Here is a 26,084-nt window from a genome sequence, read left to right as displayed (position 1 = left end):
TTAACATTATGAGCACTTTGTTAATCTCTCTAAGAGCTTACAAATATAAATCTATAAACTACAGACTAATGACATATACCTAATGCAAACAGAGCCACCTGAGGACATTTACACACAATGGAGCCACATAAGGTACTGAGAAAAATTTGCAAATATTCTAGCATCTATTGTCTATCATATATTTTAAATTCTTAATGAAGAGAGTTGAAGTTGATGAAGCTTCCAAATAGAATTCTTAATTTTTTGGGGGGGCAATAGACACCCTAGAATTAACAGGCGAACATTATATACTCCCAAACGTAAGGGAGATTTGGGAATCCCCAATTTAATGGCTTATCTCCAGACAGCACAAATAGCCCAACTATCCAACCAATGGATTGACACGGAAGCACTATCATGCTTGGTAGGTTGCATAGTGGCCCTGCTGTGGATTTTTAGATGGGTGTGTCCTCACATTCTATGTCCCACCTTATCTGGCGGGGTTCGCTTCTTGCTGACCCATCTGAGATGCTGGACAGCTCCCTGCCCGATTTACCATGCCTGACAACCTTGCCTTGTGTTTTGTTTCTCTTGAACTTTTGATCTTCTCTCTCATGTTGCCCTCCGACGTATCTGTTACTGACCTTTGCTTTGTTCCTCAGCTATGCTTCCACTTGACTCCAACCTGCAAACACTTGTTATTGACCTTTGTTCCTTGACTACTCTTCCACTTGATTCCAACATGCAACCACTTGTTACCAATCTTTGGCTTGTTACTGACTACACTTCTTTTTGACCCCTACCTGTTATATCTGCTACTTGACTCTGGTTTGTTTACCTAGTGGGGCAATCCTGAGGACTGTGACCTGATACAAACATGCAGCAAAACCCTTCGCCACCATCAGGTGCTCTGGTGAATATTGGTTGGTGCCTAGATCCCACACCTCAGTTGAGCCTGCATCATCCACCAGGGTGACCTGCTTGTATACCTAGCCTGCTAGTCGATGGGAGCTACTTTACTGCTATCGCTACTGGTTTTCGAGCCTGACGTGACAGAATAATCTAGCCCAAACATTTACACTGCTATAGCAAATGTTGCTCATTTCACGCAGCAAAATGCAGAGCTGCAAGACTTTGGTGTTACCCACCAAGAACAACGGAATTAAATCCATTCTCTGCAGAGACAATTTGTTGGACTTGTGCTCCCAAGATAATGTTAACGTGTATATGCCCCTACCACTCAAATTCAATGGAGACCACTGCCATTACAAGGTTCCTTAGCCAGTGTTGCATATATTTTCAAATTAAACACGCTGCATTTACTTCGGAGAAAAATAAGGTATTATTTGTTATCAACCTCCTAACTTAGGAAGCCCCAGCTTGGGCTTCCTCTTATGTAGAAGAAGATAGCACAAGTCTGAATAATTTTGAAACTTTTGTTGCCATGATGAATCAAGTTTTTGATAAACCGGGTAAATTTTATATTGCTGAGTACGCAGCTGAATTCTGATGTTGGATCGCAGATGCCACTTGGAATACAACACAAAAAAAGTCAGTTCCTCCAAGGACTCTCTAAATAGGTAATAGGTGAGCTCACCAGAGTAGAGACTCCTAAGGATCTTGAATCTTTCATCCAATTATGTATCCAAATTGATCAGCGAATTACAAAGGAGGAAGGTGAGATTGGGAATCTTTGGAAGTAATGGTCAGTTTGTTCAGAAGGAACCAAAGATTTCTCTGCATTTTAAAACTCCTGACACCTAAGTAAGTTGATGCTATTAGGAGATCCATTTCTACTCAGTAGAAAGAGAGAAGACTTTGGAAAACATATGTCTATATTGTGGGGACTCTGGGAATTACAATTGCTGCGACAGATGTTATAGTGGCGTCTGAACAAATAAACTCCAATACCCAGTCTATCGCCCCATTGATTCACAAAGAGAATAACGTTTATTCTCTGATGTCTCATTTTATCATCCCTATCAAACTTATTACCAAGGGCCGTGAAATTCCTCTTATGCTGGACTCCGTGGCTTGGGGGGTACTTTAAGGAGATTAAACATTATTGCTGTGGGCGAATTCTAACAATAAATAAGACCCTATTGATATGGAGACGGTTCACCTTTATCATCAGGATTTCCTTTTGTACTCCAATTTGAGGCTGGCCATCGTGAGATGATCAGTTGATTATGTCACCCAAATTTCCTGTCATGCTGGGCATATTCCTTGGTTTTCTACCCATAATCCCTCAATTAACTAGAAAGCATGGACTATATAAATATTACCTCCCCCCATTGCGAAGAAAATTTTACAGAACATTGTCAAACAAGTTCTCCACTGATCAACGAATCACAAGTTAATGTGAAAGCAACCCAGTTATATGACAACCTGCCTCCTCAATACCATAAATTCCAGGATATCTGTGATAAAAAGAATGCCAATCAATTACCTCCTCATCGCTTGTATGATTTTCCCACTGAACTGCACCCAGGGGCAGAAAAACCTATTGCATGGCCTTTTCAATCTGTCAGAACCTGGAATTAAAGGTGCTCAGGGAGTGGCTTGATGAAAATTTAGGGAAGAGCTTTAGTACACACTCAACGTCTCCAGCAGGGATAGCCCTGTTTTTTGTTGAAAAAAAGGACTCAATTGATGATGTGGTGTCTGAAAGAGGAGTGCAGTTTACTTTGATACTTTGGAAAAGCTTTTGCTTAGCTTTAGGTATAACAATTAACCAGTCTTCTGCTTTTCATCCTTAGGCTAATGGTCAGAGCAACAGGACCAAACAAACTTTAGAGCAGTACCTTCAATGTTTTGTCGGTTAACTTCAAAGTGACTGGGTGGACTATCTTTCTATGACTTTGCTTAGAACAATTCTAAACATAGCTCCACTTCCCAAAGCCCTTTTTTCTTAAATACCAGGTTTCTCCCAGTTTCCATTCCTTATCTCCCTATCTCAATTCCTGCTGTTAACAGCATATTAACCACATTACAGGAGATTTAATTTATACTTTGAAGGAGGCTCAGGGATATTACAAGAAGGCTGCTGACAGACATCGCAGATCACTCCCTACTTTTCTTCAGGGTGACAAAGTTTGATTATCAAGCAAAAATGTAACAGTTCAAATTCCATTTGCTAAGCTGGGTCAAATGTTTGTGGGACCTTTTCAGATCTCTGCTCAAATCAGCTCAGTCACCTTTTGCATAATCTTCCTGACAGTATGGAGAGTCACCCTATTTTTCACATGCCACTATTCAATTTCATGAAAATCCATTTTCTGGAAGAATTCTCCCACCTCCTCCACCTGTTGAGGTACAGGGTGAAGAATTTGTGGTTGAGAAAATTCTCGATTTCAGAATCTTAAGGAACGATATCTGATATGCTTCCTACTGCAGTCTGTATCTTTGTTACTGATCTTTGGCTTGTTCCTCGACTAAACTTCTGCTTGATCCCAACCTGCAACCCCTTGTTACGGCCCTTTGGCTTGTTTACTGACTACACTTCTGTTTGAGCCCTATCTGCTATATCTGCTACTGGACCCTGGCTTGTTTACCTCCTGGTGGGGCAATCCTGAGAACTGCGAACTCACACGCAGGCAGCAAAACCCATCTCGACCATCAGGAGCTCGGATGAATACTGGTTAGTGCTTAGACCCCACGCTGTGTGAAACAAATTTTAGATTGTATTTCTATTACATTTAATAAAAATGTGTGGTCTCTGCTTTCTTGTCATTTGGAGGCTATATGAGAATAGAGTAATTATATGGAATGATTGGTCACAGCGAGCATTCACAGATCGCACCACTGAACCGCCGGGAATGAGCATGAGGCACAGTTCTGGGAGGGTGTATGGGTATGACCTCCCAGAATGAAACTTGTCCTGCCCGGTCATATATGTACAGTGGCCTAGCAGGAAGCAGTTAATAAGAGAGGCAAAGGAGAGGGTGAGTTAGTCTTCAATTGATGGTGGAGGCATTTATGTGTGCTAGGTGAAAAAAAGTTTTTGTATAACAATAGATACTATGAAGAATTTTTTTGTGGGACTTAAGTTATATCATTTTAATGTTGAATAAATGTTAAACACATATACAGTATCTCACAAAAGTGAGTACACCGCTCACATTTTTGTAAATATTTTCTTTTCATGTGACAACACTGAAGAAATGACACTTTGCTACAATGTAAAGTAGTGAGTGTACAGCTTGTATAACAGTGTAAATTTGCTGTCCCCTCAAAACAACTCAACACACACCCATTAATGTCTAAACTGCTGGCAACAAAAGTGAGTACACCCCTAAGTGAAAATGCCCATATTGGGCCCAATTAGCCATTTTCCCTCCCCGGTGTTATGTGACTCATTAGTGTTACAAGGTCTCAGGTGTGTTAAATTTGGCGTTATCTCTCTCACTCGCTCGTACTGGTCACTGGAAGTTCAACATGGAACCTCATGGCAAAGAACTCTCTGAGAATCTAAACAAAAAAAAATTGTTGCTCTACATAAAGATGACCTAGGCCAGTGATGGCAAACCTTGGTACCCCAGATGTTTTGGAACTACATTTCCCATAATACTTATGCATTCTGCAGTGTAGTGGAGCATCATGGGAAATGTAGTTTCAAAACATCTGGGGTGCCAAGGTTCGCCGTCACTGACCTAGGCTATAAGAAGATTGCAAAGACCTGAAACTGAGCTGCAGCACGGTAGCCAACATACAGCAGTTTAACAGGACAGGTTCCACTCAGAAAAGGCCTCGCCATGGTCAACTAAAGAAGTAGAGTGCACATGCTCAGCATCATATGCAGAGGTTGTCTTTGGGAAATAGACGTATGAGTGCTGCCAGGATTGCTGCAGAGGTTGAAAGGGTAGGTGGTCAGACCATACGCCGCACACTGCATCAAATTGGTCTGCATGGCTGTCATCCCAGAAGGAAGCCTATTCTAAAGATGATGCACAAGAAAGCCCGCAAACAGTTTGCTGAAGACAAGCAGACTAAGGACATGGATTACTGGAACCATGTCCTGTGGTCTGATGAGACCAAGATAAACTTATTTGGTTCCGTTGGGGTCAAGCATGGTGGTGGCAACCAGGCGAGGAATACAGTGTGTCTTGCCTAAAGTTAAGCATGGTGGTGGGAGTGTCATGGTCTGTGGCTGCATGAGTGCTGCCAGCACTGGAAGCTACAGTTCATTGAGGGAACCATGAATGCCAACATGTACTGTGACATACTGAAGCAGAGCATGATCCCCTCCCTTCGGAGACTGGGCTGCAGGGCAGTATTCCAACATGATAACGACCCCAAACACACCTCCAAGATGACCACTGCACTGCTAAAGAAGCTGAGGGCAAAGGTGATGGACTGACCAAGCATGTATCCAGACCTAAACTCTATTGAGCATCTGTGGGACATCCTCAAATGGAAGGTCGAGGAGCGCAAGGTCTCCAACATCCACCAGCTCCGTGATGTCAGAAGAGGACTTCAGTGGCAACCTGTGAAGCTCTGGTGAACTCAAAGCCCAAGAGGGTTAAGGCAGCGCGGGAAAATAATGGTGGCCACACAAAATATTGACACTTTGGGCCCAATTTGGACATTTTCACTTAGGGGTGTACTCACTTTTGTTGCCAGTGATTTAGACATTAATGGTTGTGTGTCGAGTTATTTTGAGGGAACAGTAAATTTACACTGTTATATAAGCTGTACACTCACTACTTTACATTGTAGCAAAGTGTAATTTCTTCAGTGTTGTCACATGAAAAGATATAAAATGTTTACAAAAAATTGAGGGGTGTACTCACTTTTGTGAGATACTGTAGATAGTAAAGTTTGTTAATTTAGCATATGTAATTTATTGTTAATTATAGGGTATAGGAAAATGGATACATTGTTTGCAAAAGGGAATTTTAACTTATGCAGCAGCTGATTGGTGGGTGTTTGGTTGCTAAAACAGCACAGAAGGGGGGTGTCCACATATTCAATAGAGTCCTCTTTAAGGTCAATTTGAACTTGCTTTAATTCTTCCTTACATTTCAATTTGAATGCAATGTAAATGCATGCATAGCACCTATTTACACGAATCGTTAGATGCAGATTTAATCTGGCTGCGGTAAACACTGAAGAAATGTCATACTCTTTGTATAATGTATCTGGTCAATGTGCATATTGCTTACATCTTCCATCCAACCCTAGCATAAGGCCAAGAAGAAAAGGATTGGCACTAGAAGGAAAAATACAGAAAGCTCTACATAATGGTACTTCATCCAGCAAGCTCTGCACTAGGTTACCCTCAAAAGTTTGGATCCAATAATTATATTACAGTATATTCACTTCTGCAGTACAGTATAAAGAAAGTGAAATGCAAGTAGTGAAAATAGCGAATTTAATGAATATACACTGTAAATCTGTTGCATGTCAATATAATTTTTATACTACCGTGTACCAGTTTTTTAACTTTATCACCTAATGATCGTTAGAAAATGCACTTGGAACAGTGTCCTCATACTCACTTTTCTAGTTAATCATCATTACCTGTTAATAGCTGTTACTTTAGTAGTCTTAACTCTGTTACTGAGACTGTACTAAGAAACTATTAGCCCTTGTACACACGGTCGGAGAATCTGTCGGAATGAGTCTTATCGGACCGTGTCGTCAGATAATCCAACTGTGTGTGGTATGCATCGGACTGATTCTGTCCGAATCTCCGTCCGACCCAATTTTCCAACATGTTGGAAATATTTCCCGACCAACTGGGCCGGACGGACCTAATCCGATCATGTGTAGAGCATTTTCATCGGACCAAGTGCCACGCATGCTCAGATCAAATTCCTACATCAAAGCTATTGGCTACTAGCCTGAATGTAGTCCCATCGTAACGAAATTACGAAATTACGTCATCACGTTCTGAAAGATCGGATTTTTCGCCAACTTGGCCCGACCGTGTGTATGCAACAGTTTCGGACACAATCCGTCGGACTAAATCCGACGGGCAAAATCTGACGGATTTGGTTGGCAAAATCTCCGACCCTGTGTACGTGGGCTTAGAAATGGCAAAAGTAAAGACTGGAAATATATGTTCACCATCCATTTTCTTTGCTTTCTCTCTCATTTAACAAGCAGCGTAGACACTCCCATTGTCAACCTGACATTGAAAACCCTTGTTTAAAAACAAAAAAAAACAAACAAACGTGTCATACGACCTCCTGTTTTGGGGTCCCTCAGCGGCGCTGGTGGCTTCTCCCTGCATCAAGTGTCCACCCGCGTGGGCGCACTCTTGAGTCCCGCATCTGTGTCCATTCACACAGAATGCAAGACTTGGCTCCCGAAGCCGTGTCATTGGATTTGACTGACAGCAGTGAGAGGCAACAGCTGCGAGGACTGGTGTGCTCGTTCCCGGCCAGAGAAAGATCGGGTCAGGTAAGTAAAACAGTGGGCATAGGGCGGGCTGCGGCAGTTTTTTTCACCTTAACTTAATGCATTGTGGGTTAAGTCTGGTACACACTACTAGTGCTGGGTTGAACGAAAAAAAAAAACAAGGAGAGATGCTGTACTAATGATCTGACGTTAGTAGAGTGATCTACCCCCCCCCCCCCCCCCCCGAGCTAATGTGTTCTGACAGGGGGATGCCCTCCCTCCAGAACACTCTGATCAGCGCTCTCAACCATTGGCTGAGAGCGCTGACTGGGAGCCAGTCGGCTGCTGGCTTTCCAGCATGCTCGTCCGACAGAAGATGGCCACGAATATCGGCCAGTTTTAATTAAACTGGCCGATGTCCCCAACATTTGGCCTGTGTGTATGGGGCTCTAACAAAATAACATTGTTGTTACTTTCAATTCCGCTTACAGGTAGTTAAAAGGACATTGTATTTCCTGCAAGATCAACAGGTATTTTCTGTACTTGCTGAAAATCTTCTTAATCTAAAACCAATAAAACGAATGCAGCCACCACATCTAAAGGCTGGTAATCTTTAATATATTACATGTATGTACTTGATTTTATTTATCTTTTAAGTCGCGTAAAGGGGAGATGCTTTTTCTGTAAAGAATTATTAAAAAGGTACCGTATATACTCGAGTATAGGCCGACCCGAATATAAGCCGAGGTCCCCAATTTACCCCCAAAAAACTGGAAAAAATTATTGACTCGTGTATAAGCCGAGGGTGAGACATGCCTGTCCATCCCTGTGTGTCGTCCATCCCTGTGTGTGTCCATGCATCCGTGTGTGTGTGTGTCCATGCATCCGTGTGTGTGTGTGTGTGTCCATGCATCCGTGTGTGTGTGTGTGTGTCCATGCATCCGTGTGTGTGTGTGTCCATCCATCCCTGTGTGTGTGCATGCATCCGTGTGTGTGTGTGTGTGTGTGTGTGTGTGTCCATGCATCCGTGTGTGTCCATCCATCCCTGTGTGTGCATGCATCCGTGTGTGTGTGTGTGTGTGTGTGTGTGTGTGTGTGTGTGTGTCCGTGCAGCCTACCTGTGTCCAGCCTGCCTGTGTCCGTCCAGCCTGTGTCCGTCCAGCCTGTGTCCGTCCCGGCCTGCGTCCCGTCCCGGCCTGCGTCCCGTCCCGGCCTGCGTCCCGTCCCGGCCTGCGTCCCGTCCCGGCCTGCGTCCCGGCCCGTCCCGCAGCTCTTCGTCGGTGGCCATTCTAGGATTCAAAAGCCGCGCCTCCGTCGGTGATAGGCGGAACACTCAATTTCCCACTGACTGCTGGGAAATTGAGTGTTCCGCCTATCGGATGTCCGTGATAGGCGGAACACTCAATTTCCCAGCAGTCAGTGGTCCGCCTATCATGGACGTCCGCTCATCCTCATACTACGGACGAGGATGAGAGGACGTCCGTGATAGGCGGAACACAGACTGCTGGGAAATTCAGTGTTCCGCCTATCACAGGCGAAGGCGGAGACGGAGGCGCGGCCTTTGAATCCTAGAATGGCCGCTGTCTGTCTGCTCGACACGCTGATCGGGCAGACAGACAGCGATGACTCGAGTATAAGCCGAGGGGGGCACTTTCAGCCTCAAAAAAGAGGCTGAAAATCTCGGCTTATACTCGAGTATATACGGTATATAACCTGTTCAGCCATCCCTTGTCCTAAAAGTTACTGGTTAAGGTAATCATTTTTTATTATGGAGGGTACAGTAATTACATAGCATATAGTTTTAATACAGCTAACAGCTTTCTTATAGACAAAACAAAATTATTTAAAGAATTTCTGTAGAGTTTTTCTTACAACATATGATCTGTCAGGGATATTCAATACTGATTTCCACTTAAAGGGGCTGTGGACCACTGGACATTACACCTGTATTATGCTGCATCCCCTAAGCCTAGTAATCCAGGACTGATGTAGTTAAACCCAAATCTCCTTTTCCCTTAAAGGAAGCATGCACACTAATAGAGCATTTCCTGTAAGTATCAAGAAAGAAGACGGTCCACAGCCTGCCGCTCAATTCTAGTAATTATAGTCTATTCCTAGCCAGAAAGTGGCTGTATTTTACTATCCATGTTTCATGCAATCTGCATTCATCACTATTTTAATTAAGCCAGACTTTAATTTAGTGATTTCATCCCAAAGTGTAAGAGGGGGTGTGAGAAAAGGGAGGAGGAAGAAGCCGAGTGAGAATGTAATGAGATGAAAGGACAGCAGAAATGAAAAGATGGAATTAGATTGGAGACACAAGAAAAGGATGCAGCCACTGATGGCATGAAGAAAGAAAACCCATGTAAGACACGGAGGAAGAATGTAGCAATGAGAAATCACAAATATCTGCACTTGCTAAAAGCCAGCTCCCGGTCCTTTACTTCCTCAACGTCCCCGCTTTTAGGCATGATGTACAAATCTCTATAAATAAATGTACCAATTCCCGATAAATGTGTTATATTGCATTAAACTTAATAGTAAATTATTGCATTTGCTGTTTTAAAATACTTTTATGAAGAATATAGCAATAAAAAAAAAGAATGTGTGCAACGGATTATTGCTTGCCTATGTGCTTTGTGCTAAAGGTGTCCTAGGCCTCAGTTGTCAAAGTGTCTGAAATAGGGGCTGTCTGTGCTTCCTTACAGACACCAATCCAACTCCCACCTCCACTGCAAATTTAAATCTGTGATTTGCATGGCTGCTTTGGGTAAACCAAACAGCTTTTCTTTCAGGCATGTTAATGATTTAAGATTAGGTTCCTTTAAAGCAAAGTGGAAAAACAAAAAACAAAAACAAGAAATATGATATAATAAGAACAAGAGAAAATCCTTATTTAAAACTAACCTCCAAAGATTATATTTAACCAAAGGCAGCCACCAAATAAATGTATCTAAAATTCTTCTTAGGAAAAGGTCAAAAATTAAGGTCACTGACTCTATCCAATGACCCCAACCATATAACAAATGTCAAGATGCAATGATGAATTAAAGTGACCGATATCCACTCTACAGACTTTGTCCTATACTGACATATAGGCTAAAAATACCCAGCCGTTTTCTTTCTTTTTTTATCCAAAGTATTTTACTTAGATCACAGCAACAGCCAAGGTACCCTTGGATGCATACATGTCAAAAACACAGAAAACAGAATTTCAACCACTGAACAACAAATCAAAACCAATAAAAATAAGCTACGATTGTAGAAGGCAATAAAAAAAATAAGAAAAAGAAAGAAACAGCAGGGGGCACTGCTGGATAAGTTTAGTGAACAAGGTAACTTGGTGGAAGTGAAGAAGCCATACAATAAGGAATGACTAACAAACGCAACTTCCACAATGCACTGGTCAGTTGTTCACAAGCATACTTATGTCAGATTGACTTTAGACTGCTATTGTCCAATTTCTGACAAAGCAGGATAATTTTGAAAAAAAAAAAAGGAATGGCTTTTGCGGGCCCTTTGACATTGCTCTGCTGATAAAAACTGTAAAAAATGCATGTGCATTTTTGGTGCTTTTCCTGGTTGTTTGACTCCCAGCATGCTCGTGTGATACATGTGGCTCAAAGAGAACACCAAAAATGCAACCCACGGTATGCATTTCATGCATTTTCTATTGATATTAATAGGTGCATTTTTATTGCCCTGTTTAAACAGCAGCATACAGAACCGCAAAAACCACACTGCATCCACAGAGCACTGGTGTGAAGAGTTCCATTGAATTTAAAGGGAAATCATTTTATTGTATTTTTTCATGCACTTTTAGCAGGGTAAAAGTGCAGCAAAAACACATCAGTGTGAAACGATTTTTTTTTTTAAATTATTTTATTTATTTCAAGAAGCAGCCAAACACACATTTTCTCCAGGTATGTCCAACAAGAAAAAAAAATAAAAATAATAACAATTCAAATATTACCAGCTAACATCGTTCAACTGGAACATACCAATGCAGAGTATCAAAATGATATGACATAATAGCCATTTCTTTAATTCCTGGCAGACATCTAGACTCCCCACATTATTTCTCCATACCTTGATGTCTATTCCGTCATATTATAACCTATTGGCCTATGTGTTCCTGTGCCTCAGATTTTCTCTAACTTAATATTATACCAAAAAAAAAGAAATAATTAAAAATATATATTTAAGGCCATGGGAAAGGGGAAAATACAAGGGCAGTGGAGGGGGTGAACGAGCCCTGCTCTTGTTATTACTCAATCTCGAAAGATCTATTTAAGTTCCGGACGTTTTACTAATTAGTTCAATAATTTTACCTTAATTTAGTTTACCATATCACTTTCAAACAGGGCTCATCCCTCATCTGAAAAAATATACCTGTTCCAAGAAGTCCATGTCTTATTATAACTTTCTTTTTGGTGACGTTTAGTAAGAATTAAATCTTCCATTTTCTTAATTTCCTCCACCTTTTTAAACCACATGCCTACCGTTGGCGCTTTGGGAGATTTCCAGCCTAGGGGAATGCATGCCTTTGCTGCGTCAAGAAGATGGCAAAGGACTGACTTTTTATAAGTTTTATTAGGAATATTAAATACATGAAGCAAGAAAAAAGCTGGATCGTTAGGAATTCTACTTTCGGTAAATTTTTTAATTATTTGTTGGATCGTCTTCCAATAATCTTCTAATTTTGGGCATAGCCAGAAGACATGACGACTTGTTCCTCTATCTTCCTGGCATCTCCAGCATCGATCCGATAGAGAGGGGTATATCTTTTGCAGTTTTACCGGGGTCTTACACCATTTAGTGAGGATTTTGTAGTTTGTCTCTTGTATCTTAGTGCACATAGAAGATCCCTGTGTAAAGCTAAGAATATTTTGCCTTACACTTGAAGGAATGCAGGATTCAACAAAATCAGATACAAAGAAGAGCAAATTGGTGTAAGAGAATATTCAGTGAAAAGTTTTGAACATATCCGCACTGTCAACCCCACTATTGGGTAGTTCTTTATGTCGTTTAAGATTCATGAATTACACCAAGGTGCTCTAGTAAGTAGAATCTTACTCTGAGCTTGTTCCAGTTTTGGTCATAATTTAGTTGTTTGGTGGTGATTCCAGTCAATGAGCCTAGTTAAATGAATTGCTTGATGATATTTCCTTATGTCGGGTGCTCCCAGTCCACCATAATTTTTTGGGGGTGAAAATTGTTGTCTATTCAATCTCAGTCGTTTATGGGCCCAGATGAACTCAGAAAACATTGCTGTTACTTGATAAAAATATTTAGAGGGGATGTATATCGGTAATGCCTGAAAGAGATAAAGGAATTTGGGAAGGATGCACACCTTAAGGATGTTGCACCTCCCAAACCAAGAATGCATTCCCATGTACCATTTCTTACGTAGTTCCCTTGTGTCTTTTAACAGAGGTGGAAAGTTTAACTTAAATACTTGAGATATACTGGGGGGGGATTAGTGTCCCTAAATACCTCAACGCTATTGTTGTACATTTAAATTTAAAACTAGTTTGGAGATTTATCAACTGAGAATGGCTTATGCTCACCACAATCGCCTCTGACTTATTAAAGTTAATTTTTTAATTTGATAGGGTGCCATATCTGTGAAATTCACGCAGGAGGATCGGTAGTGAAATCTCAGGGTTTGTGAGTGAAAACATCATATCGTCCGCCTATGCAGATACCTTCTGTTGGGTGTCCCCTATTTTCACTCCACCTATATTCTGATTTGACTGGATCAAACAGAGAAGAGGCTCTAGTGACAAGGCAAATAGGAGTGGCGATAGGGGGCAACCTTGTCTTGTGCCATTCTTAATCAAGAAGGGTTCTGACAACACTGCATTGGCTCTTACTCGAGCAGAAGGTTCTGAGTATAATGTACATATACGACTGAACATGACGTCTCCAATCCCTATATATCTCAGAACCGCCTTCATGAACTGCCAGTCAACCCTATCGAATTCCTTTTCTGTGTCAGTTCCTAGAAATATACAGGGGATATGCTTCTAGTTTACCACATGCAAAAGATTTAATACTTTAGTTGTATTATCTCTAGCTTGGCGAGTAGGCACAAACCCCACCTGATCCAAATGAATCAGGGTAGGAATGTGCTTTTGAATTCTGGTGGCTCTAATTTTCGTAAGCAAAACAATTTTTATCATTTTTTGTTCTTCTACAAAAACATGGTATCTATTCATTACAGTATTTGAAAGGATGTAAAAACAATCAGGCTGTGCAATATTGTAGACTACATGATAGACACCTACCTATTCTTTGTAATTGTATTAATATGTTTTGGCTTCACCAATTTCACAAGAGGAACATGACTTTGCCACAGAGCAGCAAATGGACCATTGAATGGCATACAAAGCAGAAGTGTTCTAGTATGCTCAGAGAGACATCCAGGAAGAATACTCATCTGTAGCATCAATCAGCTGAGACATCCAGGAAGGATACCCCTTCATGAGGGCCAATCTGTTGAGCAATATAAACACATTTACTAGAAAACCCATTATACAGGCTGCTATAACTGTGATTGGTCAATAAAGATTGATTGCAACTGACTGAGGGTGCCAGCAACCCCAGCGTCTGCAATGTCACCAGTGGGGATTTTAGTTTAGTTTTACAAGACTCAAGCCTCATACACACGATCAGACTTTGTACAAACTTTCCCATGGATTTTTGTACAAAGGGTGCCGGCCGTGAACTTGTATGAACTTTCACCAAATCACGTGGTTTTTCTGCTCTTTACCGCCACCTTTGGTCAACTTCTGTATTGTTGTCTGATCTTTTGCATTGGTTCTGTGCATGCGTGTTTTTACTTTGTACAAAAGTCCTATGGTTTTCTGTAAACACGATCGAACTTTGCTCCATTGGACTTTTGTTGCCGGAAAGTTTGTCCGTTCGCATAGCTAACAAAAGTCTGATGAAAACCGAAAAAGTTTGTCCGATGGAGCATACACGCGGTCGGATGTTGCCTTAACCACTTGCCGACCGCCGCACGCCGATGTACGTCATCAGAATGGCACGGGCAGGCATAAGCACATACATGTACGTCCTTTGCCTCCCGCGGGTCGGGGGCCCGATCGGGCCCCCGCCCGGTGCCTGCGGCGGTCGGTTTTCGTTCGGGAGCGATCCCGGACGAGGGGACGGCCATTCATTCATGGCCACCCCCTCGCGATCGCTCCCGACGAATGGAAATCCCCGGTGACATCACTTCCTCTCCTGTAATGTAAACACAGGAGAGGAAGTGATGTATTCTCTCCTCCGTGTCGGTATTTTTCGTTCCGACACGGAGGAGAGCGGATCAGTGAGTTGCACCAACACATCCCACACACAGTAGAACATGCCAGGCACACTCACACCCCCCCTTTACCCCCCGATCACCCCCCCAATTACCCCTGCCCCCCAGTCACAGTGACACCAATGTCATTTTTTTTTTTTTTTGCATTGGTGTCATTTGTGACTGTAATAACTGTTAGGGCAGTTAGGGTTAGCCCCCTTTAGTTCTAATGTACCCCCCTAACCCCCCCAATAAAGGTTTAACCCCGTGATCACCCCCCGTCGCCAGTGTCACTAAGGCTGGGTTCACATTGCAGCGGTTTATGAGAACGAATGTGATTCGCACCGCACTGCAGTGCAAATCACATCCGATCTCTGTGCGATTCGAGTTCAGCCATTCGCCGCACCCGCCGCACCCGCCACACCCGCCGCACCCGCCGCAAATTCGCACGGGACCCTTTTTTTGGCCCGCAGCAGAATCGGATCGCATGGGTGTTCACACCATGCGATCCGAGTTTGCAGATCGCACTGCGATATGCGAACTGATCTGGGGGTGTCAGTAACATTTCACTGACACTCCCAGCAGTTCGCATAGGGCAGTGTGAACTGCCGCCGGGAGGCATGCGATGCGGGAACCCGCCGCGGATTCGCGGCGTTTCCGCATCGCTCCAGTGTGAACCCAGCCTAATAAGCGATCATTTTTCTGATCGCCGTATTAGTGTCACAGGTGACGCTAGTTAGGCAGGTAGGTATTTAGGTTCGCCGCAGCTTTTTATAGCGCTAGGGACCCCCATATACTACCGCATAAAGCCCCCTGATTGCCCCCTAGTTAACCCTTTCACCAGTGATCACCATATAACTGTTACAGGTGACGCTGGTTGGTTAGTTATTTTTTTATAGTTTCAGGGCACCCGCCATTTATTACCTAATAAAGGTTTAACCCCCTGATCACCCGGCAGGTGTCATTTGTGACTAATAACTGTTAGGGCAGTTAGGGTTAGCCCCCTTTAGTTCTAAGGTACCCCCCTAACCCCCCCAATAAAGGTTTAACCCCGTGATCACCCCCCGTCGCCAGTGTCACTAAGGCTGGGTTCACATTGCAGCGGTTTATGAGAACGGATGTGATTCGCACCGCACTGCAGTGCAAATCACATCCGATCTCTGTGCGATTCAAGTTCAGCTATACAGATAGTATGGCTGAATTCGTGTCGCACCCGCCGCAAACTCGCACGGGACCCTTTTTTTGGTCCGCAGCAGAATCGGATCGCATGGGTGTTCACACCATGCGATCCAAGTTTGCAGATCGCACTGCGATATGCGAACTGATCTGGGGGTGTCATTAACATTTCACTGACACTCCCAGCAGTTCGCATAGGGCAGTGTGAACTGCCGCCGGGAGGCATGCGATGCGGGAACCCGCCGCGCATTCGTGGCGTTCCCGCATCGCTCCAGTGTGAACCCAGCCTAATAAGCGATCGTTTTTCTGATCGCTGTATTAGTGTCACAGGTGACGCTAGTTAGGCAGGTAGGTATTTAGGTTCGCCGCAGCTTTTTATAGCGCCAGGGACCCCCATATACTACCGCATAAAGCCCCCTGATTGCCCCCTAGTTAACCCTTTCACCAGTGATCACCATATAACTGTTACAGGTGACGCTGGTTGGTTAGTTATTTTTTTATAGTTTCAGGGCACCCGCCATTTATTACCTAGTCTCACTAGTGTACCCCTAAATTTAGGGGTGTCTACTTTCTAAAATGGGGTCATTTGGGGGGGGGGGGTTTGTGCCATCTTGGCATTTTATGGCCTTCAAAACTGTAACGCCCTTAGAAAGCCTGAAGGCGGTGCTTGGTTTTTGGGGCCCCGTACGCGGCTAGGCTCCCAAAAAGTCCCACATATGTGGTATCCCCGTACTCAGGAGAAGCAGCAGAATTTATTTTGGGGTGTCATTTCACATATGCCCATGGCATGCGTGAGCAATATATCATTTAGTGACAACTTTGTGAAAAAAAAAAAAAGTTTGTAATTTTCCCGCAACTTGTGGCAAAATATAAAATATTCCATGGACTCAACATGCCTCTCAGCAAATAGCTTGGGGTGTCTACTTTCTAAAATGGGGTCATTTGTGGGGGTTTTGTGCCATCTTGGCATTTTATGGCCTTCAAAACTGTAATAGGTAGTGAGAAGTGAACTCAAAAAATTACGCCCTTAGAAAGCCTGAAGGCGGTGCTTGGTTTTCGGGGCCCCGTACGCGGCTAGGCTCCCAAAAAGTCCCACATATGTGGTATCCCCGTACTCAGGAGAAGCAGCAGAATTTATTTTGGGGTGTCATTTCACATATGCCCATGGCATGCATGAGCAATATATCATTTAGTGACAACTTTGTGAAAAAAAAAAAAAAAAAAAAAAGTTTGTAATTTTCCCGCAACTTGTGGCAAAATATAAAATATTCCATGGACTCAACATGCCTCTCAGCAAATAGCTTGGGGTGTCTACTTTCTAAAATGGGGTCATTTGTGGGGGTTTTGTGCCATCTTGGCATTTTATGGCCTTCAAAACTGTAATAGGTAGTGAGGCGTGAAATCAAAAATTGACGCCCTTAGAAAGCCTGAAGGCGGTGCTTGGTTTTCGGGGCCCTGTACGCGGCTAGGCTCCCAAAAAGTCCCACATATGTGGTATCCCCGTACTCAGGAGAAGCAGCAGAATTTATTTTGGGGTGTCGTTTCACATACGCCCATAGCATGTGTGAGCAATATATCATTTAGTGACAACTTTGTGTAAAAAAAAAAAAAAAATTTTTTTTTTGTCATTATTCAATCGCTTGAGGCAAAAAAATAAAATATTCAATGGGCTCAACATGCCTCTTATCAATTTCCTTAGGGGGTCTACTTTCCAAAATGGGGTCATTTGGGGGGGTTTTGTACTGCCCTGTCATTTTAGCACCTCAAGAAATGAGATAGGCAGTCGTAAACTAAAAGCTGCGTAAATTCCAGAAAACGTACCTTAGTTTGTAGATGTGACAACTTTTGCGCAAACCAATAAATATACAATTATTGACTTTTTTTTTACCAAAGACATGTGGCTGAATACATTTTGGCCTAAATGTATGACTAAAATTGAGTTTATTGGATTTTTCTAATAACAAAAAGTAGAAAATATCATTTTTTTTCAAAATTTGCGGTCTTTTTACGTTTATATCGCAAAAAATAAAAATCGCAGAGGCAATCAAATACCATCAAAAGAAAGCTCTATTTGTGGGAAGAAAAGGACGCAAATTTTGTTTGGGTACAACATTGCATGACCGCGCAATTACCAGTTAAAGCAGCGCAGTGCCAAAGTGTAAAAAGACCTCTGGTCATTTACCAGCAAAATGGTCCGGTCTGAAAGTGGTTAAAACAGCTAACTTGCATGTTTGTTATCAAAAAGTCAGATCGTGTGTATGGGCCTTAAGAATTACCTATGCACTAAGAACTGTGAGATGCCTTGGATGAAAATTACCATTTCCAAATCCTGGACTGCATGCTAGTTTTGGGCCACTGTAGCAAAACCTATTCAACATTACTGGGAAAATTTTCCTGCCTGGACAAATATGCAATCTGGCATTCAGAGAATGATAGCTCATATGCAAGGCTTCTCACAAAGGCTACTTTGTTTTCTGATATATTCTCTTGAAAAAACTGCACTGAGGGAATAGAACAGCTGCAATTGCAGACCTTTTAAAAATTCGAGTTGCCCAACTTCAATGCTTGAAAGCTCAACTTTATTGAACAAATAGAAAAAACAATTGCTCAGTGCTTCTTAAACTATATTTGAAATTTAGCTGCAATGCTCATGCACATTTTTCCCTGCTGCTGCGGTATTCAGAGCTGCATGCTACCCACCCCCCTATTGAAACCTCAGGGTGGCATGGACCTACTCCCCCCCATGATGTCATCACATCAGCCTAGGTTTACAGTACTGATGCAAGACAGTGCTTGCATATCATTATGTGAGCACTGACCTGTGCAAGAGTAAGGGTCACCTACTGCCATGATGTCACCTTTCGAATCAGAGGATTCCTGGAAAAAAATTAATGTTTAATAAAAAAAAAACGTATATGGGGGGGGGGGGTTCTAAGAGTTAGAGCTTTGTGCCCAATGTGCAATAGGACTTTAAATAGGTTTTACACCCAAATCCAAAAATGTACTATATTGCAGCTCACCAACCATTAGATGATGGCTGCATTAGTTAATTTCTTTGCTTTTTTCCCTCTGTTTTTACCTGGGTGATCTAGTCACTAACACACCTCCTGTATTAGTGAGACATCTCTGGATGAAGGTGCACAGGCAGCATAGCAGACAGCAGCATTATCAGTCTGGGGGGAGGGGAGTGCTAAATGTATTAGCAGATTTAAATACACTAACAAACTGAAGCCAAACTCCAGCTCACACTTAATAAACAGTTTTGTCCTTTTGGGATGAAGGTTTTTACGTGAAGACATAAATGTTGATCATTATAAGCACCCCGCCAGTGTTAAATGGTTTGCTTTATCCGTGTAAACTGATACACTTCTGCTTTTGAAAAGCAACAGACTTGCTGACTGGATTATCAGATGAAAAAAGAAGACAAAAGCCTAAAAAGGAAAACAAATCTAGCCATCACATCTAAGAATTGGTAAGCTGCAATATAATAAATGTTTTCTTTAATACTGCTTTAAGTGAACTGAATGCTTGCTCTGCATTAGAGACTCAAGTACTGAAGCCACTGGATCCCGATACCATCACGATACCCATACAACTGTTATTTTCAGAAGGAAAGATCAGCAAAAGAAGGCTGTGTATTTCTCTCATTATGGGCTTTCTTTAACCTCAAGGCGATAATGAATGTTAAATGAACAGAAAGTTGTTAAACACGGCAACCACAAAGGGCTTAACTAAAATAAAAAGCTAAATGAATTAGACAAGCAGGCCATAAAATGATATATCTAAGTAACTTATTTACAGATTACATCTCTGGCTGGAAATGTTCACTGCATGCCTTCAACAAGCTACTTATGGCTCAAAATTGGACCACATCCTTTATGGAAAAGATTAGCAGCCGTTACTGTTAATTAGCGGTCATTTAGCTTTCATTTGGGTTAGTGGTTCTGACCCTGGGGAGAGCGATGTATTCTCTGATGTTTCTGTCACTTAATGTGTGCGATGCTGATACAGCAAAATCAAAGAAAGAACTTACAGTGCTATTTGGTGTGTGACGACATAGCCTGCACAGCATGTGTAAAGTGTTCAAGAGGGTCCTAGCAGCTTAACGGCCATAAATTTCCAATATGTACAAAGATCCTGAAGGGCAAATAAGTAGACAGTAAGAGAAAGCCATATAACTGCAACATATCTAGAACTTCTTCAGACTGAGAGGAATTAAAGGGAATAGAATTTATTTATTACAGGTATTTACAGTATATACCGCCAACAATTTATAGAAAGCTTTATGTATATACTGTACACATCCGTCCCTGCCTTCAATGAGCTTACACTTCAAGGACCTTAACTCACATGCATACATATATTGTACATAATAGGGCCATTTTAGACAGGAGCTAATTAACCTACCAGCATGTCTTCCGAGTGTGGGAACAAAACGATGTGCCCAGAGGAAATCCGTGTAGACACAGGAAGAACATGCAAACTCCATGCAGGTAGTGTAGTGGTTGGGATAAGAACCGGTGACTCTAGTGCTGCTAGGTGGATGTACCATCTACAACCACTTAGCTACCGTGCTGCCACCTGTTTCAAATGTTTCTAAGCAGAGTAAAACAAAGGGAACAAACCTTTTACAGACATTCCAAATCTAAACTCCAGCTGCATTCTTGGACATAGCAATTCCCCAACTTGTAGACCACATAATAGTTGTAGGTCAAGAACTGTGAATACGTTTAGCTAATATGTGGCTCTGCAGAATGGCTCATCTCCCAACAGGCTTCCCACACAAGCATTTTGTTCCTGACAGAGTGCCTTTTAAACATTTACCAAACAATGTTAAAGGTTTCTCCGCTAGACAATCGTTTCCAGAAGGGATAATTATTTTGTAAATTTATTGCCAAAACGGATAGGATACATTTTTGCCTACATTTTATGGTTATTGTTAGGCTCAGGTTAAAACAAATATGAAGCCTAGGGTTTACAAACATGTAGACTGTAATACAAGCATGAGCAAACAATCCCTGTCACACAGATGCACTGCCGAGGAGTTCTTATTGCGAGGTCCACTTTGCATGTGGTTCACAATGGGTGGATTACATATCCACTATTCAGACCAAATGCGGGTACAACATCCTTCCTCAGGCTCAGCAGACCTGAAGGGAGCTAGTCTCTCAGAGATACCCATTAGGCTCTGCCCACCAACCAGACACAGAACCCAAGTTGCTGGGTGGAAAGAGCCTAATGGGGAACTCTGAGACTGTTTCCTCATTAATTCTGCCTTACCGGTGATTGACAGCGGATGGCAATGGACACATTTCTTAGCCGCTTTTCAGCCCAACAGTGGCAATGCAATCTGTCCACTGCTCTCCACTGGCAATCACAAGGAAGGCAAAGAGAACTAGTTTCTCAGTATCCCATCATACTCTGCCCCGTTTTAGTGTTCAGCCCACATCACTGATTTCTAGGATGCTGGCAGTCTGCATCCTAGCAACCAGTTAATTAATTGCAAAACATATTAATACAGTTAAAAACACAACACCCACTTCACCTCCATATCTTTGGCCTGTCTGTATGCCAACTTTGACATAGTTTTAATTACCTCCAGTTTTGTTGTCTATGAAATGGAGGTAATTCTTGTTGAATTTGTTATAGCCATAATGACACATTGCAAAAGTGACGCAAATAAGAACTACATGAATAAGTCATGTGTCAGTACTGTTAATGAAAACGTTGCACTGATTTCATGAATTTGAGACTATACCACCCGAAACATGATGCTTTACTGAATTATCCCCAATGTGCCTGGAGTATGTTAAAAATACCATCTAAAACACCTTTTTTGAGAAGGTTTTCTTTAGCAGTCACCTGACTACCTTCTGCGTCTTTCATCTTCAGCACAGAAACAACTGTAGGCAGGGAGACGCTGCAGCGGCTTGTCACTTCTGGTGGTGTAGAGTAGCACACTGCACTGACATTTTCAGAAATGTGTTTGCAGCAATTCACTCCGCTGTAAGCACAGCCTAGGGGCAGATCAACACCCCTGTGTCTCTGTTTAATAGCAGAAGTGGGAATTATATGTGCAGTCACCTTGCCTCTGCTAAATCAGGAGTGTACAGTACGGCAGGACAACAGCACCACTGCATTGGGTGCCATTGAGGGTTGTCACCCAATAACAAGTCAGATGAACATATAACTAACTAGTAAGTTCGCTAGGTAATATATACTACAAAGCTAGAACAAAAATTAAAAGGATTATCATTTGAAGGACTAACCATTTATATATTTTGAAGAAGTTTTTTTTTTTAAATCATTAGTGTATTTTTTTCCCAAAAAATTGCATTTGAAAGACCTCTGCGCAAATGCCGTGTGACATAAAATATTACAACCGCTATTTTATTCCCTAGGGTCTCTGCTAAAAAAAATATATATAATTTTTGGGGGTTCCAAGTAATTTTCTGGCAGAAAATACAGGATTTGTACTTGTAACCAACAAGTGTCAGAAAAGATTTAGTCTTTAAATGGTTAGGCTCCATGCACACTGAAGCTCAAAAAAGCTATTTCTGGACGCCAGATTGCTGGCAGAAAACGCTGGTTGAAAAACCTGCTTTTAACAGCGTTTTATACTAGCGTTAATGAGCGTTTTACAGCGTTAGCGTTAATGGGCGTTTTTTATAAAAATACACAGAGGACACTCCAAAAATCCCACAATGCATTGAAAAATAGAATGCCGAACACTAATGAACGAGCGTTAATGAGCGTTAATGAGCGTTTGTCGTTTTTTGCCGCTGAAAAACGGCACTTTGAACGCGAATTTCTGGCGTTCAGAAAAAAGCCCATAAACTCCACTGCTCATTAAAGCTGAAAAACGTCCATGTGTGCATGGACACATAGGCTAACATAGAGTGGAGTTTATGGGCTTTTACAAAAAACACCCAAACTCCAATAAACTGCAGTTTATCAGCTTCAGTGTGCATGGAGCCTAAAACTTAGAACTCCTCCACACAGAGTTCAGTTCATCAGAAGTGTAAACATTGTATCTCTTTAATCTTTTCTTAGCAGACTGCCCAGAGTGGAGGAAAGTCACTTCACTGAAGACTCAGGCAACTTGCATTGACTTCTATTACAGAAGTCATTTGCAAGTCACGCTGTAGTTATAATCAGCCTTTTTATCAGCACAATCGGCTGATGCCGATTAATTAAAAACAGCATATATCGGCCAGCCAATATATCGGACAACCTCTAATTTTAACTGTGGGGGAGGGGACTGACTAAGGGAGGAGACCAATCGGTGTTCCTATATACTAGGAACACATGATCTGTCTCCTCTCCCCTGACAGGACGTGGATCTGTGTGTTTACACACACAGATCCATGTTCTTGTTCTGTCACCAGCAATCGTGGGTACCCAGCAGACATCAGCTCCTGATGATCAGCCCCATGAGAAGCCAAGGACGTCATATGACGCCTGCTCAGAGGAACGAGTGTTCCTGCGGACATCATATGACAATGGGCGGGGAGGTAGGGAAATGGTTAAAGACTAAGCCCATGCTTAGTCTTTAATTAGAACCTCCAATATATATAGATTTTTTTTGCAGAGACCATACAGAATAAAATGGCGGTTGTTGCAATATTTTATGTCACACTGTATTTGCACAGCAGTCTTTCAAACGCAATTTTTTGGAAAGAAATACACTTCAAAATAAATTAAATAAAGACTAAACAAAAAAGTTAGCACAAGAGAAAAACTGAAGCTGGGCACAGCACTGGATTGATACAGGACATAGGTAAGTGTTAAGGGGGGCTGGGGAGCACTGCCATTGTAAGTTGTTTTTTTTACCTTAAAGTGGCGTACAGTATAAACCTCAGACATGAAATATGAACAAAGCATATCCCTCTATAGTGTGTACTTGTCTCAATTAAGAGCTCCAAGTGTAATTTCTGTCTGCTGCTTCTTTCCTTTACTATCAGCACGAATAATTTCTGACAAGTTTCCTTGCCACCAAGAGAAAAAAGGTGACAGAGACCTCCATCTGATTGACATTCTCAGCTCCGTTCCTGTGTGAAGGAGGTGTGTCTCTTCCCTCCAATCAGCTCTCAGAGATCTCCTCACTGAGCTCTGCAGTGTGTGACTTCAGCTCTCTGCACTTTATTTTCTGACAGCTCAGACAAGCTTTATGAATTCTGGACTTTGACTAGATGTAGAGAAGAGAAGGTTGCAGACAAACAGGAACTTGAAGCCAGTCACTTTACTGGTTAAGGGTTTACAACCACTTTAATGCAGATAATGCATTAAGGTTAAAGACTTTTACAACCAGCTTTGCATTCTTTAATTGATTGATTTAATGATTTCCCACCTTTATTTAAAAATTATGATTTTTAGATTACTTTTTTCTTTAACACTAAAAAAAGCATACCAAACATTACTACATGCAGGCAGACTTACATTTATCAAGCTCAAATCAACAAACATACCTTAATCATCTTTAGTAAGTGATACAGGTCCTCAACCTCATCTCCTTCTTGGGGAGTATATCCTTTTCCTGTGTTCAGGCTGGCACCAGACAGTGTAGCACGATACAGCGGTAACCCCATTGCTTCTGCATAAAGATCCAATGCCTGGTAGCCAACTGTTTGGTACATGTAGCTGTCCAATTCATCCACTGCAGAGAGAGATTTAGAAAAGGTCACACAAAAAGAAAAAAAATCAAGACAAAGTTGAATTAGCACAGTTTCTATACAAAATAGTTCAGACATTCAGATGAAGGGAAATCTCGGTCCAGAATAAATTTACATTGTTACCCATATAAAGCAGGTGCCTCAAAGCCCATTATGTACCTAATAGGCCTCATGCACACAAAGCTCTGCTTTACTGGCATACAGTGCTTTTTTTATGCCTGTAAAAGAATCTGTATTTTAGCCTATGAGGCCACACATAGTGTATTTTATGTACAGTATTTCAGGAGTGTTTACAGGCGGTGAAAAAAAACAACACCACCAAAAGGTGTGTTCTGAGAGGAGCTTTTTAACAGAAAAAAAGTATGCACATGTAAACACATCTAAACGCACATATACACAATATTTTGTATTACACAGTGCTAAAGAAACATTGGTAGCCGCAGCCGGCCCAGTAAGCCCACACCAGGTGTTTCAGTGAAAGAGGTAGCTCAATGCCAGAGATGGTCTCTCCACTGCTTCGTCCACGGGGCTCCTTCACCTGCTCTGCCAAAGCACCCCCCCCCCCAGTTCTTTCTTCCCCTGCTCCACCCATCCAGCTCTCCTCGCTTGCTCCGCCTGCTGGGCTCTCTCCTCCCCTGCTCTAGCCACCCGGCTCTCACCTCCGCTCAACCGCCAGTCCTGGCTCTCGCCTCCGCTCAACCGCCATTCCTGGCTCTTGCCTCCCCTCAACCGCTGGTCCCGGGTCTCACCTCTGCTCAACCGCTGTTCCTGACTCTTGCCTCCCCTCAATCGCCGGTCCTGGCTCTCGCTTCCCCTCAACCTCCGGTCCTGGCTCTCAATTCCCCTCAACCACCAGTCCTGGCTCTCGCCCCCCCTCAACTGCCAGTGGTCCTGGCCCTCGCATCCCCTCAACTGCCGGTCCTGGCTCTCGCCTCCCCTCAACCGCCGGTCCTGGCTCTCTCCTCCCCTCAACCGCCGGTCCTGACTCTCGCCTCTCCTCAACCTCCGGTCCTGGCTCTCGCTTCCCCTCAACCTCCGGTCCTGGCTCTCGCTTCCCCTCAACCTCCGGTCCTGGCTCTCACTTCCCCTCAACCACTAGTCCTGGCTCTCGCCCCCCCTCAACTGCCAGTGGTCCTGGCCCTCGCATCCCCTCAACCGCCGGTCCTGGCTCTCGCCTCCCCTCAACCGCCGGTCCTGGCTCTCTCCTCCCCTCAACCGCCGGTCCTGACTCTCGCCTCTCCTCAACCTCCGGTCCTGGCTCTTGCCTCCCCTCAACCACTAACGGTTGAGGGCATTTTATTTTTTATTTTTAATGAGCCCATACCTTCTTCTCCAAGAGTCAAATGCAAGGCAAAAGACTGACAATTTTGCGGCAGACCCCGAAAGGCCAAAAGTGGCGTACCTACCTACCAAGCTTTTGCTGGCTAAAGATGGCGCAAAAAACCCCTTTAAAGACTGCCCTAAGATCTTCTGGTCTGAGATACTCTCAAAACACAGCAGCCTCAGATGCCTCCCTCACACAGGTGGGGGAAATCTTAGAGCATCTGGTATACTCAGGCAGTCTCACATCCATATACTAACCAGGCTTGATCCTGCTTCAATCAACA

At 42.7% G+C, this 26,084-nt stretch overlaps 1 protein-coding gene across 5 annotated transcripts in view; it reads right to left on the bottom strand.

Moving 5' to 3' along the window:
* DPH6 (diphthamine biosynthesis 6) overlaps positions 1-26,084 on the bottom strand; it is a 186,876-nt gene that overhangs the window by 145,718 nt on the left and 15,074 nt on the right. For 4 of the 5 annotated variants that reach the window (XM_077464771.1, XM_077464775.1, XM_077464773.1 and 1 more), the window contains one exon: positions 24,274-24,461. In XM_077464771.1, coding sequence (XP_077320897.1) covers positions 24,274-24,461 — 188 coding nt within the window. Of the gene's footprint in view, positions 1-19,838; positions 19,943-24,273; positions 24,462-26,084 lie in introns of those variants that run through there. The other variant, XM_077464774.1, reaches the window with a different exon arrangement.

This window comes from Lithobates pipiens, unplaced genomic scaffold (genome assembly GCF_037356315.1).
Source record: "Lithobates pipiens isolate NorthernLeopardFrog02 unplaced genomic scaffold, aLitPip1_a1.2 Scaffold_30, whole genome shotgun sequence".
NCBI lineage: Eukaryota > Metazoa > Chordata > Amphibia > Anura > Ranidae > Lithobates > Lithobates pipiens.
The sequence above is the reverse complement of the archived record's forward strand: the minus strand, read 5'-3'. Positions and strand labels throughout refer to the sequence as shown.